The sequence below is a fragment of the Daphnia pulex genome, chromosome 9 (assembly GCF_021134715.1).
Source record: "Daphnia pulex isolate KAP4 chromosome 9, ASM2113471v1".
Taxonomy (NCBI): Eukaryota; Metazoa; Arthropoda; class Branchiopoda; order Diplostraca; family Daphniidae; genus Daphnia; species Daphnia pulex.
This window is the reverse complement of record NC_060025.1, coordinates 3,849,225-3,865,588: the sequence shown is the minus strand read 5'-3', so window position 1 is coordinate 3,865,588 and position 16,364 is coordinate 3,849,225. Positions and strand designations below refer to the sequence as shown.

Sequence of the window (16,364 nt, the reverse complement as noted above, 5' to 3'; positions counted from 1 at the left end):
CAATGTTATCTATTCCTTTATCTGACGGATCGTAAACAAGCTATGATGAAATCAACCAAGTTGCGTAAGAAACAGACGCAACTCAGGAAGTAATTGCATATTATATAAGGAGCCGATTTTGACCATTACCGTTTCCCTTAGATTAGAAAAAAGGTCCAGCTTACCATTGAGATATATTTGTCATGGGTATTCTAATGGCCGCCATTCTACTTTTAGATTTCACTGGATGCACGCTTTTCATTGAGTAAGGAAAGAGTCCTTCAGTTGTCCTCGTGTAAGTCTATGTGAATATGGGTGTATTCAAGAGGACGCCCTTCCAGCAAGTGGATTCACTCACACGGAGCGTTCTTGGTGTCAATGTGCCAATGTAAATGTAAATGAGTATCAATATTCCGGGTTCTAGTTACGTACAACATCGAGTTTTTTTCAGAAATTCTTTTGGAAATCTTGACAAACTGATGTCGTAAACGAGAACAAGACACCCTTCGAATCAGCATTTTTAATGTAGATCTTTTTCATTGCCATCATTAAATTAGCTTGTAATTTCTAAAATACAGTCTTAATCAAAATTAATCCATCAAAAATTGATAGATTGAGATCTATTTCTGATGCTTGCTCAATGGAAGACGTTTTAAAGAGGTTGATAAACAATCAAACAAGGATTTTTTTTTAAAAATATCAAACCTCATGGAATTTTAACTGGGGCAAACTCAAATGGATTCCTTTCGAGGAGCACAAGAATAAACAAACTTGTGTGCAACAGAACATCATCATTTGTCATATTTTGAGCGCTACTCACAAATCTTGAAGCAAAATTATAAACATTTCGAATAACGTAATTTCAGGAATTTTTGTAAAAATTCACGAAAATATGTTTTGAAACGTCACTATATTTTGTCGATAGTGAATCATCATGTGTTGGGTGTGATGTAGCTTTCGGTGCTAAAAAAGAAAAACAAATGAAAAAATGTAAGCTGCAGTTGAGAAGAAGATACCGGCTTTCTTGCATCCGCATGTTACAGTAGTAGATCCATCTTTGACTGGTTTGCTGATTCGGGAACAACATCCCAGGTGACTGATCAGCGTTCTCACATCTTCAACAACAAACCGAGCTATCACTACAGGCTTTTGGATGGTCAACGGTATATCGGTGGTGCGACTTTACCAATACACGGCCAAGGACAAGTGTCACTTCTTACGGAGGTACAACGCTACTTTAACGTTATTATACAAGCACACGTTCCTAGTGTATTTTAGTGCATATAGTGAGAGGTAGAAAATGAACGGATCATTTCACCTGTACTCCATGTGCCAGACTTAGGCACAAACTAATTCTCAATTGTATCGGCCACTGAAGCTGGCATGAAGGCTATTTTCAGTGGCACAAAAGTGGACATCTTTACTCCTGATGCCAACATCTACATGGAAAGAGACAGAGCTGGTCGTACAATGTATCATCTTCGAATCAGATCTCAAGTAAACATTGATCATGCGACTTATGCTACATCAACTGGATAGCTGACCCCTCCTTCACTTTGGCACTGTAGCATTGGTCACGTCAACTTAAGAAACCTGAAAAGAATGCGAACGCAAAGATTGGTCCAAGGACTGGACTTTTATGGAACTGAAGACGAATGGAAAGACCTACATCACTGTCCAGGTTTTACAAAAGGCAAGATGCATCGATTACATTATCCCCAAATCAGCACTCGACCAACCACCTTTAAAGGTGAACGCATACATGCCGATGTATGTGGACCATTGTAACATGCATAGATTAGAGGCGCAAGATAATTTGTCCTGTTCAAAGACGAATTAAGTGGTTGGTTCGGTGTGTATTTTATGAAAAACAAATTAGAAGTACCCAATCATTTTGAATCTTTAATGCTCTCGTCAAAAATCAAGCACTGGCATCAATCACTGCGCTCTGACAACGCAAAAGAATACTTCAGTGAAAGATTTTATGCAAGACCAGCTGAAATGGGAATCAAACACGAATTAAGTGCACCCTACTGTCCTCAACAAAATGGCATAGCAGAAAGAGAAAACCAAACTATCTAGGAGATGGCAAGAACTATGACTCACGCAAGTCAAAGCAGACTACCACTCTTGATCTGGGGCGAAGCTACGGCGTACTCCACCTACATTCAAAACAAAATACCAGCCAACAAAACAAAACTATCTCCATTTGAAACTTGGACTGGGCACAAACCAGACTTTTCATATCTCAGAATTTTGGGCTCCAAAGCTTTTGTTCACATACAGGATGCCAAATGAACGAAACTGGAACAAAAATGTATCGCAGGCATCCTAGTGGTTTTTTTTCGAATTCATCAAAGCCTACCATATCTACTTACCAACACTTCGGAGAGTAGTAACCAGCCGTGAAATAATTACTGATTAAACCACGGGATACAACGGAGACCCTCCCAATCCCCACACTGAACCAGTACTTGAATCTCAATTTGACCCCTTTGTGGAACTGGTAACAATTTTACTCTATTTAAAAACAATTAAAACAAACAATGTTAAACTCAAATTATTTTTACAAGGTGGACGAAACTAACGGTAAAAACGATGAGATCCCTATGGAACTTGATGTTCAGAAAAACATTGAACCGCGAATTGAAAAAAAAATTCAACCAGATCAAACTTTCGGAGAGAACGAAAGATTCATTACGTCTGAAAATATACCGGGAAAACTCACACTGCCCCAGAGAATCAAGAGACACAGATAGAACCAATGGAGATGGAAACCTCAAATGCAAACGACAAGTTGACGAGTCAAGAATTAATCCCTGAAATTAATTTATGGCGAACTGTAGCCGCTCACGAAATTAGTCGAGACAAAAAATCGTCTGTTACTCTGCAGCTAGCCATCATACCCTTCGTCATCAACCAACCCTCAATCATCCAACCATTGATACCTCTCGTGCTTAATCAGTAAACTGGGAACTTTCAAGTAGACCAGATAAGAACGTCTATACGTGACTCAACTCAAGATTTCGCTCGTGACTCTGTACTCTGAGTTGGCATGGGAATATTAATTGAATGTTTTTTCCAAAGTTGGCCTGCGCAAGTTCATGTGCATTTGCCGCGTCGAGTGCCTATTGAATAGACCAATTGTATCACTAAATGTAAGTAATCTTTTTTGATCGAAATTTCAGTTCACAGATGTTGTAGCCTGTATATGGTGACTGGCGATGTCGACGGCCGACGAACAGAACAAACGCCTACTTTAATGGTCATCGAGTTACGGCGATGCTGGAGAGGAAAAGCTGTTGATTTTCCGTAAGAATCATGCACCGGTATGTGGAATTTACTTGTTGCTTTCTACTTGGTGTGGTTGACAAACGTCCACTTGAAGTTAATGGTATTTGTTTTGCGCATTTACAGCGGCTATTTGGGAATAGTGTTTGAAATTAGTATCGGGATTCAGTCGTTAACTTGGAAAATTAATTCCTTGCAACTTAGGTCGGGACTTTGGTTATGGCTGGCTGGTGATTGAAACCGCCGAATCGATGCAAGCTCAGACGGGTTGGCCATTATTTATTTCACGTTTATGAATGACGGAGGGTAAATTTTACTTGGTATTCTTGGAGAACTATCGGTGCCAGTTGCCGAAATCATTTTGACGATTGAAGCCCTCGAGGTTGATCCTATGCTGAATATTCAGTTTTGGTCTGCCTCCAGTTTTTCTTTTTTCATTGACTGTCATCGGCTATCGACAATTTCAAATCTTACTTGAGATTCCTTGACGCGTCGGCTAGGGGAATGCTGACATGTTTCGTTGAATGTTTTCTTGTTGTTGATTTATTTCCATCGCCATTCGGCAAGAGACTTTTCAACTCTTGTGTGAATCCCGACTCTACTAACAAAATTCGAGCAGTTTTCCAAATTTCCTTTTCATATGAAATTGTCCATAGGCTAGGCGTTTTTCAGACCGCTGGTATTCTGGAACAAGGAAAAAGTTGTTGACCGTCTGTTGTCGAGTTGATTGCATCCAAGTCTTGGTGGTTGGTGATGGCACACTAGTTTCGATCATCATTGAATGGTGAGGGCCATTTTCTCTCTGCCGCTTTTTTATGCAGCATTGACTGTGTTGTTTCAGGATTATGTCGGAGCAGGCTCAAAGAAATTCTATCGTCCTCCATTGCCTCTCTTTCTGATCTCGTGCCAAATCCACGCACCGCACTTTTGTGTGGTTGTACTCACGAGGCAACCCTTTATTTCCCCGCCTGATGTCGGCCAAGGCCAACGACGTGATTCACTTGGGAGGGCGAGCACCCAGCGATGTCGCCTAGCATTGGCCATCGAGGTAGGACGCCGTCGTTTTCCCTTCAAGTTGAGCAGAATTTTAGAATCAGAAAAGTTAAAGAGGCTCGCTGCTCGCATTTCGTCGACACTCGTCCTGTCTCGTGCACGAGTGTTGGTAAAGTGAAGCAGCAGATTCATTTAGAGCTGCTTCGCGTTCATTAGTGCGGCACGTTTGCTCTCCTGCATCAGTCCTGCCACAAGGTTAATTTTGATCATTCGAGGGCAAACTGAGGAAAACAAGAAGCCAAGGTTTATCATTTTTTCTTTGCTTTTATTCAAATCTTTTCCTGGCCACTTTTGGTACATTTTCAGGCGGTTAAATGAGCGACATTTTCAATTGGTTGCAGTTTGTAAAGCCGTTCTTTGAATCCTTCTACGTTGACGTAAGAAGAGGGTTATGACGATCATTTCGAGCAAATGCGACGTTTACACCAATTCAGTGCACGTCAGTCGAAAAGTAGCGTGACAATCGGGTTCAGATGAAATTAATTCAAAGAGCCCCTCCGAGGCCCTGCCCGTGCTTCTTTTTGGCCAAGTTAGACCCAGGCGGAAGTAAGTTCCTGTTTCGAAGTTCCATCTTCTCACCCATGACGTGCTGCTGAATGGTGTCGATCGGGCGCAGCTGAGTGATGGGTCGTTTCTTTTTTATGGGCGACAAGACAAGGCAATTGAACAGCAGATGGGCTTTTTTTCGTGAACACCCGAGCTATTTGAAAAATGGTGGAACCTCGTTTCCAAGGAAAATACTGATATGTAAAATGTAAAGAATAGAGTTCTAGAACCCCTCATTCAAAATCTTGGTTTGATCTACATTTCGTTTTATTTATTTTTTGTTTTTGTTTAAAAGAGGAAATGGTCTAGTTTCTTTTTCCTTGTTTTATAATCTACAATTGTTGTAGCCAACTACTTGGCAAATCCATCGTTCGCCTAAAGGTTCATTTGGATTACGTTAGCGTTTCACCGATTGAAAAATAGCCTGTTGTCAAGTCTTACTCTTTCATGTCAGCATAAATTGGTACGAGTATTCAACAAACGCTGGCCAACATTTCAAAAATTGACAGTTAAATAAGATCAGCATTTCCCGGAATGACAACTTGTTTAACTTTTTTTTGCATCAGACCAATTTTTAAATCTTCATTTCTTTAACCCATTATTTCTCCTTTTCGATAGCGGATACCAATTCCGTTTTCAATTCTTTCGAAAAAGCTTAGGAACTTAGCCCCAGTTTTTGTTCAATTTTCATACGTATCTATTATCGTTGTTTAAAACAGTTGAACAACATAAAAACATATCGGTAATGAATTAGACAACAAGTATAGTGTTTCGATTTTATGAATTTTATTGCTATGTATAGTCATGCATTATGACGCTTGAGAAAAAATCGAAAAAAACTAAAAAAAGAAAGAAAAAGAAAGAAAACAAGCAAAAGAAAAAGAAAAAGCAAAAAAAGGGAAATCTCTTAGCCAGGCGAGAAGATTCAGGTGTGGCGGGGGAGATGACTTCCCGATGGTCTGAGCTCGACTAACAACTATCATCAAGTCAAACCATCACTGTCCCCAGCCAAAGGAATCCAGCTATAAGCTAAAGGAAATCCAATCCTCAATTGGCACGTTTTGAAGAGCGACGGAAAATGACAAGGTCATACCTGCTGGCCTGTTCTCTTGAGTTTGACAAGGATGTCTCGAATGAGACCGGCTTCCACTGCCGGTCAAAAGAAAGAAAAAAAGCAAAAGAAAAAGCAGAAGCAAAAAAAATGGGAAAAAAAAACAAATTTTGAATCATGTTTTGACGAAATATTCCTAAAGCGAAGCAAATCGATAAATTTTCTTTGTTTTTATACGAAATATCCTAACTGTGGAATGTTCCCTACTCCCCAGATGACAATACATAGACTCACGAGACTCAAGAATTTGATTGCAACAAGAATTGGTGTTTCTTATTCAATACGGGCGATGCCGATCAGCTAAAAAGTAACGTTCTCTTGTTGCCTAAGGTGCATGTTACCCTCTAGAACGGACCCGAAAAGTTTTTAATGAAAAAACATGTGTTTTGGATGAAAAAGAAAGTTAAGAACAAACCATTCGTGTATATATTTGGTTGAATAACCTATTTCATAGTCTTTATCATGAGTCTACCCTTTAAGGTTCCTTTTCGAGTTCATGAAAAATTGTTCAATGGAGCAGTTACACACTCGTCTGGAAATCTCATTTGTGTCCAATAAGGGCCAATCAGTGTACAGCCTCTTTAAAACGCTGTACGCTGATTGGCCGATTTGGAATCGGTGAAATTGAAATCGGTGAACTAAATTCGTGTTTTCAGGGTTGATAAATTGGCCGCAAGGTGGTTTCATTGAGACATGAAGATGAGTATCAATGATGATTGCAAAGCAGCTGATACAATCATCATCATCATCATAGGATACAATCATCCAGTCCGGCACTTTCGACTGAGGTGTACACGGAGAGTAACGATCCATCAACAATAGGTGGCTCCACTGTTTTCCAGTACACTTAAGTCTATTATCAAATTTTAAAAAATGAGTTAACTCTTATGCCAAAGAAATAATCCGTACCTGAAAAATAGCGCATCCAGTTCCGGATAGGGTTACTTAAACGTTTTGCGGGAGACTTGGAATGTCGTACGTAAGCGCCGGAGTGTGCATCCGCACGTTTTGCTGCTCCTCCTGGGACTCTGAACGTGTTTCGTTGTCACTGGTTCCGGCTATGACATTTTCTTTGTCGTAATCCATCTGCGGAGGCGTGGAAGCGTTGCCTAACGCCGACTCCTAAAGCGTGAAACATAACCTAAATCAATAAATATTTGAAACAAATTAAGGAAATAATTATAAGCCAACTCACGTTAGACAGATGATGGGATTGGATGAAAGTGACTTCGCCGTTCTGGAATGTTAGTCGCATGTTGAGATTACGCACTGGATCGTTGAGCACCTGGCTGTATTTGCTCCAAGCTTTCATCATTCTCAATTTGTCCTAGTGAGCCCAAAAACATTAAATTTTGTTTTAAATTCTATTTTTTAATTGATTTTCTTAATTTGATTACCAAAGGATGAAGAATATGCCACGGTGCCGAAACTAAAATCCTGACCATTTCCAAAACTTTGCCGGGCTTGTTCTGATGGGAATAAGCTGTTAGGGCGTACGTCATCTCGTTTAAACATTCTGCCTTTTAAATATATTTAAGTAATCAGCCATTAAATTTAGTTGTTGTAGCTGAGTTTTTGTTATCTTTACGTTTGCGATCGTTCAAGTAGCAATTAATAAGTTCGTCAGAGACGCTATCTAGTTTGGCAAACGTTTCCGGCCAGACGGAAGAATGCGACACCAGGACGGCCGTCGCAATTGGAGCGATCGTCTTCATTTCACGACTAGCCGCCAATTCACGTTCCAAGAAACGCTGGGCGGCCGAATTCACTTGGAACAACACCTGGACGAAAAAAACGAATCAATAAGTTTTCATCTATAAATCAATTGAATAAAAATGAACTAATAAATCACGTACGATGTCGTCGTGCTGGACGTCTGAAAGACACGTTAGAATGAACGCGGTGGTTTCGATCCTTTGACTTTGGGTGACATTGGGTCCGTCGGCGAAACTTCCGTCATCGTTCTGCTGCCCGTGCATCCAAGTCAAGGCGGACTTGAGCAAAAAAGGATCGGAATATCTCTGCAGGGTGATGGAAGACAGGGCGTGAACTGTCAGCGCCGTTATTCTAGAAGAAATTGCGGAAATTGTTTCATCATTTATTTTTTCCGGCAGATAAATAACCGGAATATCTGAGATATGAGGACCCGTCGGCATCGTGGAAGGATCCGTCGGCTTACCTGAAGCTCAAAATTTTCTGCATAATTCCGTTCCAGCTGGTGTCCTCCTTGCCAGCGGGTTTTTTGGCGTACTGATTGTGATGGAAGCGTTCCAGCACGGTGACAAGGGTCGACGGATCGGTGGAGCCAGTGGCGCTCCACATATCGTCTAGACTTGACGCTATTCCACCTTGTGAATTGATAAAAGTAAATTATTAAAAAACAAAAAACAATCTCAAATTTTATTTCATTAAACTTGATGAACCTTTGACGGTGATTTCGGCTTGCTCTCCGCTCACAAGGCCAGGAACCGGTTTGGGAACGCACAGAGTCCTGGTCTTCTGATCGATGGCTCCATCCGCAACCCACACTCTGAAGAATCCTCGGAATCCCCAGCTGGTTGAAAATTCAATGTAGCGGAACGGAGTGTCGCCGGCTTCTAGTGGGATTGACGCGAGCGGGCGAACCCCAATAATAAAGGTAAACTTAAAAATATGAACATGTTGGCTCACAGGGGTACATTTAGAATTTCATTAGAAAGCTATTAATTAGAAAATCATACTTCCATCAATGTTATCTATTCCTTTATCTGACGGATCGTAAACAAGCTATGATGAAATCAACCAAGTTGCGTAAGAAACAGACGCAACTCAGGAAGTAATTGCATATTATATAAGGAGCCGATTTTGACCATTACCGTTTCCCTTAGATTAGAAAAAAGGTCCAGCTTACCATTGAGATATATTTGTCATGGGTATTCTAATGGCCGCCATTCTACTTTTAGATTTCACTGGATGCACGCTTTTCATTGAGTAAGGAAAGAGTCCTTCAGTTGTCCTCGTGTAAGTCTATGTGAATATGGGTGTATTCAAGAGGACGCCCTTCCAGCAAGTGGATTCACTCACACGGAGCGTTCTTGGTGTCAATGTGCCAATGTAAATGTAAATGAGTATCAATATTCCGGGTTCTAGTTACGTACAACATCGAGTTTTTTTCAGAAATTCTTTTGGAAATCTTGACAAACTGATGTCGTAAACGAGAACAAGACACCCTTCGAATCAGCATTTTTAATGTAGATCTTTTTCATTGCCATCATTAAATTAGCTTGTAATTTCTAAAATACAGTCTTAATCAAAATTAATCCATCAAAAATTGATAGATTGAGATCTATTTCTGATGCTTGCTCAATGGAAGACGTTTTAAAGAGGTTGATAAACAATCAAACAAGGATTTTTTTTTAAAAATATCAAACCTCATGGAATTTTAACTGGGGCAAACTCAAATGGATTCCTTTCGAGGAGCACAAGAATAAACAAACTTGTGTGCAACAGAACATCATCATTTGTCATATTTTGAGCGCTACTCACAAATCTTGAAGCAAAATTATAAACATTTCGAATAACGTAATTTCAGGAATTTTTGTAAAAATTCACGAAAATATGTTTTGAAACGTCACTATATTTTGTCGATAGTGAATCATCATGTGTTGGGTGTGATGTAGCTTTCGGTGCTAAAAAAGAAAAACAAATGAAAAAATGTAAGCTGCAGTTGAGAAGAAGATACCGGCTTTCTTGCATCCGCATGTTACAGTAGTAGATCCATCTTTGACTGGTTTGCTGATTCGGGAACAACATCCCAGGTGACTGATCAGCGTTCTCACATCTTCAACAACAAACCGAGCTATCACTACAGGCTTTTGGATGGTCAACGGTATATCGGTGGTGCGACTTTACCAATACACGGCCAAGGACAAGTGTCACTTCTTACGGAGGTACAACGCTACTTTAACGTTATTATACAAGCACACATTCCTAGTGTATTTTAGTGCATATAGTGAGAGGTAGAAAATGAACGGATCATTTCACCTGTACTCCATGTGCCAGACTTAGGCACAAACTAATTCTCAATTGTATCGGCCACTGAAGCTGGCATGAAGGCTATTTTCAGTGGCACAAAAGTGGACATCTTTACTCCTGATGCCAACATCTACATGGAAAGAGACAGAGCTGGTCGTACAATGTATCATCTTCGAATCAGATCTCAAGTAAACATTGATCATGCGACTTATGCTACATCAACTGGATAGCTGACCCCTCCTTCACTTTGGCACTGTAGCATTGGTCACGTCAACTTAAGAAACCTGAAAAGAATGCGAACGCAAAGATTGGTCCAAGGACTGGACTTTTATGGAACTGAAGACGAATGGAAAGACCTACATCACTGTCCAGGTTTTACAAAAGGCAAGATGCATCGATTACATTATCCCCAAATCAGCACTCGACCAACCACCTTTAAAGGTGAACGCATACATGCCGATGTATGTGGACCATTGTAACATGCATAGATTAGAGGCGCAAGATAATTTGTCCTGTTCAAAGACGAATTAAGTGGTTGGTTCGGTGTGTATTTTATGAAAAACAAATTAGAAGTACCCAATCATTTTGAATCTTTAATGCTCTCGTCAAAAATCAAGCACTGGCATCAATCACTGCGCTCTGACAACGCAAAAGAATACTTCAGTGAAAGATTTTATGCAAGACCAGCTGAAATGGGAATCAAACACGAATTAAGTGCACCCTACTGTCCTCAACAAAATGGCATAGCAGAAAGAGAAAACCAAACTATCTAGGAGATGGCAAGAACTATGACTCACGCAAGTCAAAGCAGACTACCACTCTTGATCTGGGGCGAAGCTACGGCGTACTCCACCTACATTCAAAACAAAATACCAGCCAACAAAACAAAACTATCTCCATTTGAAACTTGGACTGGGCACAAACCAGACTTTTCATATCTCAGAATTTTGGGCTCCAAAGCTTTTGTTCACATACAGGATGCCAAATGAACGAAACTGGAACAAAAATGTATCGCAGGCATCCTAGTGGTTTTTTTTCGAATTCATCAAAGCCTACCATATCTACTTACCAACACTTCGGAGAGTAGTAACCAGCCGTGAAATAATTACTGATTAAACCACGGGATACAACGGAGACCCTCCCAATCCCCACACTGAACCAGTACTTGAATCTCAATTTGACCCCTTTGTGGAACTGGTAACAATTTTACTCTATTTAAAAACAATTAAAACAAACAATGTTAAACTCAAATTATTTTTACAAGGTGGACGAAACTAACGGTAAAAACGATGAGATCCCTATGGAACTTGATGTTCAGAAAAACATTGAACCGCGAATTGAAAAAAAAATTCAACCAGATCAAACTTTCGGAGAGAACGAAAGATTCATTACGTCTGAAAATATACCGGGAAAACTCACACTGCCCCAGAGAATCAAGAGACACAGATAGAACCAATGGAGATGGAAACCTCAAATGCAAACGACAAGTTGACGAGTCAAGAAGTAATCCCTGAAATTAATTTATGGCGAACTGTAGCCGCTCACGAAATTAGTCGAGACAAAAAATCGTCTGTTACTCTGCAGCTAGCCATCATACCCTTCGTCATCAACCAACCCTCAATCATCCAACCATTGATACCTCTCGTGCTTAATCAGTAAACTGGGAACTTTCAAGTAGACCAGATAAGAACGTCTATACGTGACTCAACTCAAGATTTCGCTCGTGACTCTGTACTCTGAGTTGGCATGGGAATATTAATTGAATGTTTTTTCCAAAGTTGGCCTGCGCAAGTTCATGTGCATTTGCCGCGTCGAGTGCCTATTGAATAGACCAATTGTATCACTAAATGTAAGTAATCTTTTTTGATCGAAATTTCAGTTCACAGATGTTGTAGCCTGTATATGGTGACTGGCGATGTCGACGGCCGACGAACAGAACAAACGCCTACTTTAATGGTCATCGAGTTACGGCGATGCTGGAGAGGAAAAGCTGTTGATTTTCCGTAAGAATCATGCACCGGTATGTGGAATTTACTTGTTGCTTTCTACTTGGTGTGGTTGACAAACGTCCACTTGAAGTTAATGGTATTTGTTTTGCGCATTTACAGCGGCTATTTGGGAATAGTGTTTGAAATTAGTATCGGGATTCAGTCGTTAACTTGGAAAATTAATTCCTTGCAACTTAGGTCGGGACTTTGGTTATGGCTGGCTGGTGATTGAAACCGCCGAATCGATGCAAGCTCAGACGGGTTGGCCATTATTTATTTCACGTTTATGAATGACGGAGGGTAAATTTTACTTGGTATTCTTGGAGAACTATCGGTGCCAGTTGCCGAAATCATTTTGACGATTGAAGCCCTCGAGGTTGATCCTATGCTGAATATTCAGTTTTGGTCTGCCTCCAGTTTTTCTTTTTTCATTGACTGTCATCGGCTATCGACAATTTCAAATCTTACTTGAGATTCCTTGACGCGTCGGCTAGGGGAATGCTGACATGTTTCGTTGAATGTTTTCTTGTTGTTGATTTATTTCCATCGCCATTCGGCAAGAGACTTTTCAACTCTTGTGTGAATCCCGACTCTACTAACAAAATTCGAGCAGTTTTCCAAATTTCCTTTTCATATGAAATTGTCCATAGGCTAGGCGTTTTTCAGACCGCTGGTATTCTGGAACAAGGAAAAAGTTGTTGACCGTCTGTTGTCGAGTTGATTGCATCCAAGTCTTGGTGGTTGGTGATGGCACACTAGTTTCGATCATCATTGAATGGTGAGGGCCATTTTCTCTCTGCCGCTTTTTTATGCAGCATTGACTGTGTTGTTTCAGGATTATGTCGGAGCAGGCTCAAAGAAATTCTATCGTCCTCCATTGCCTCTCTTTCTGATCTCGTGCCAAATCCACGCACCGCACTTTTGTGTGGTTGTACTCACGAGGCAACCCTTTATTTCCCCGCCTGATGTCGGCCAAGGCCAACGACGTGATTCACTTGGGAGGGCGAGCACCCAGCGATGTCGCCTAGCATTGGCCATCGAGGTAGGACGCCGTCGTTTTCCCTTCAAGTTGAGCAGAATTTTAGAATCAGAAAAGTTAAAGAGGCTCGCTGCTCGCATTTCGTCGACACTCGTCCTGTCTCGTGCACGAGTGTTGGTAAAGTGAAGCAGCAGATTCATTTAGAGCTGCTTCGCGTTCATTAGTGCGGCACGTTTGCTCTCCTGCATCAGTCCTGCCACAAGGTTAATTTTAATCATTCGAGGGCAAACTGAGGAAAACAAGAAGCCAAGGTTTATCATTTTTTCTTTGCTTTTATTCAAATCTTTTCCTGGCCACTTTTGGTACATTTTCAGGCGGTTAAATGAGCGACATTTTCAATTGGTTGCAGTTTGTAAAGCCGTTCTTTGAATCCTTCTACGTTGACGTAAGAAGAGGGTTATGACGATCATTTCGAGCAAATGCGACGTTTACACCAATTCAGTGCACGTCAGTCGAAAAGTAGCGTGACAATCGGGTTCAGATGAAATTAATTCAAAGAGCCCCTCCGAGGCCCTACCCGTGCTTCTTTTTGGCCAAGTTAGACCCAGGCGGAAGTAAGTTCCTGTTTCGAAGTTCCATCTTCTCACCCATGACGTGCTGCTGAATGGTGTCGATCGGGCGCAGCTGAGTGATGGGTCGTTTCTTTTTTATGGGCGACAAGACAAGGCAATTGAACAGCAGATGGGCTTTTTTTCGTGAACGCCCGAGCTATTTGAAAAATGGTGGAACCTCGTTTCCAAGGAAAATACTGATATGTAAAATGTAAAGAATAGAGTTCTAGAACCCCTCATTCAAAATCTTGGTTTGATCTACATTTCGTTTTATTTTTTTTGTTTTTTGTTTAAAAGAGGAAATGGTCTAGTTTCTTTTTCCTTGTTTTATAATCTACAATTATTGTAGCCTACTACTTGGCAAGTCCATCGTTCGCCTAAAGGTTCATTTGGATTACGTTAGCGTTTCACCGATTGAAAAATAGCCTGTTGTCAAGTCTTACTCATTCATGTCAGCATAAATTGGTACGAGTATTCAACAAACGCTGGCCAACATTTCAAAAATTGACAGTTAAATAAGATCAGCATTTCCCGGAATGACAACTTGTTTAACTTTTTTTTGCATCAGACCAATTTTTAAATCTTCATTTCTTTAACCCCTTATTTCTCCTTTTCGATAGCGGATACCAATTCCGTTTTCAATTCTTTCGAAAAAGCTTAGGAACTTAGCCCCAGTTTTTGTTCAATTTTCATACGTATCTATTATCGTTGTTTAAAACAGTTGAACAACATAAAAACATATCGGTAATGAATTAGACAACAAGTATAGTGTTTTGATTTTATGAATTTTATTACTATGTATAGTCATGCATTATGACGCTTGAGAAAAAAAAACTAAAAAAAGAAAGAAAAAGAAAGAAAACAAGCAAAAGCAAAAGCAAAAAAAAAGGGAAATCTCTTAGCCAGGCGAGAAGATTCAGGTGTGCCGGGGGAGTTTACTTCCCGATGTTCTGAGCTCGACTTACAACTATCATCAAGTCAAACCGTCACTGTCCCCAGCCAAAGGAATCCAGCTGTAAGCTAAAGGAAATCCAATCCTCAATTGGCACGTTTTTAAGAGCGACGGAAAATGACTAGGTCATACCTGCTGGCCTGTTCTCTTGAGTTCGACAAGGATGTCTCGAATGAGACCGGCTTCCACTGCCACTTCTGGGGCTCCTAGCAGAGGCAACAGTTCGATGACGTTTTCCAATTAATTTCAAATCCATTGAATGTATTTTCGTAACGTCCATGCGCCATATCGAGTCGTAGCTCCTTAACTGATGTCAAAACAAGGCGATAGTTCCTATTGTTTCTTCCGATCCCTAGATAGTCAGGATCGTTTCTTACCTCGGCCGTCATGTCTTTTAGATTGTAATCAAGGGGTTGGCAAATGGCAACTAAAAATTCCTTTCCCCGCGCGAAAATTTGTTTTCTTATTTCCCCCACAAAATCTCATTAACTTGAGCGAGGTATTGAGTTTTTGTAAATTTGTACTTTTCCTTAGCGTTAGTTCTCTTTGTCTTTTTCCCCAATTCTTTTTACTTTTCCCATTTCGGCTGCGATATTTTGCTTTTTCTTCGTAATTTTTGTTACTTTTCCTTCATCAAGAACGCTAGCTGGTAGTGTCTTCAGAAAAGAATGTACTAGCATGGCCAGGATTCTTCTAGACTTTTAAAGAAATCTTACTAGAGGTTTACTCTTCAACGTTTTCCATTTCTTCATTGTCTTGACTTAGCTAGCCTCTTCAATTTATGGTTTGGCTATTGACAATAACAAGCCCAAAAACTTCAAAAAGTTTTAATAAAATTACTTTTTAAAACAGTTATCTGGGTAGGTTTGTTAACTATTTTAGTATTTTTACATCCGTCATGTTAGCAGTGGAGAAAAGGGACTTTTTTATTCATCTAAAATATAATTAAAAACTATCTCGCGAATCAGCGTGAAAAAACTAAGTCGGGATATTTTTAAATCCAAATCCCTTAATTATGCAATGACCCTATTGAATGATGTGAAACGTGAGCTCTTTTCTCTACCATTTCTTAAAATGAACTGGGATTTACTGGAAAAATATACAGCATAGCCAATTAGAATTTAAAATGTTGATGTATCGGGTGCGTCCAGTCGGTATTCAATTGAATTAGTTTTCGATTAGCTGATTTTCTAAGTTCTTGTACAGCTCGAATGAGTTTACAGTTTACAGTATTGCCACTTTCCGAATTTATCACTTTTGCATGAATTTTGAAAAAAAGACAATTCGTTTTTTTATTATGCTGGTTTTTGTTAATGTAGTTTTACTTACAGCTAAACGGAATGGATTATGACTTTTAACATTAAGATCAATTAAATTTTTGTTTAGTACATAGGTACTTTTTAATTTTGAAATATATGGTAAAGCTATTCGATTTTGAAATATATGGTAAGGCAATTGGAAAGTGAAAGATGAGTATACACACAATGCTGTGTGTCACTTAAGATTTTTTTGTTTACCATTTTAATACATTTTTGCAATCTAACACTTTAATTTCTGTTGGAATTTTCAATTTTCTAAATTAAATTCCACACGTGTTGGAAGCATTTCCGATCCTTTGACATTACTAGCGAAAATATTTAGTAAATTTTTATCATAAATTACTTGCTTCCATCAGAAGTTGAACTCTGATGCTCTCAACCAACGATCTAATGAATCTGCACTATGAATTGTGACGCCCCAACCAGCTCACTCAACTAGATGTTTTACTTGTGATAGTGGACACATATTATCATCATGTCCTCCCCAACAAAATTATTTGTTTAAAGAATTTTGACAATGC

General features: G+C 39.8%; 1 protein-coding gene and 1 long non-coding RNA gene across 2 annotated transcripts; both read right to left on the bottom strand.

The window, feature by feature from the left end:
• Positions 1–7,181: 7,181 nt before the first annotated feature.
• Positions 7,182–7,642, bottom strand: LOC124201878. Its single transcript, XR_006877733.1, has 3 exons — positions 7,569–7,642; positions 7,378–7,496; positions 7,182–7,307 (listed from the first exon to the last, which is right to left on the bottom strand). It is a non-coding gene; the product is annotated as an uncharacterized LOC124201878 (long non-coding RNA).
• A 484-nt stretch (positions 7,643–8,126) lies between these two features.
• Positions 8,127–8,706, bottom strand: LOC124202938. The gene is made up of 3 exons (XM_046599462.1): positions 8,701–8,706; positions 8,404–8,623; positions 8,127–8,328 (listed from the first exon to the last, which is right to left on the bottom strand). The coding sequence occupies exons 1-3, from the start codon at positions 8,704–8,706 to the stop codon at positions 8,156–8,158; spliced, it is 399 nt and encodes a 132-aa protein (XP_046455418.1). The 3' UTR covers positions 8,127–8,155.
• Between the last annotated feature and the right edge of the window lie 7,658 nt (positions 8,707–16,364).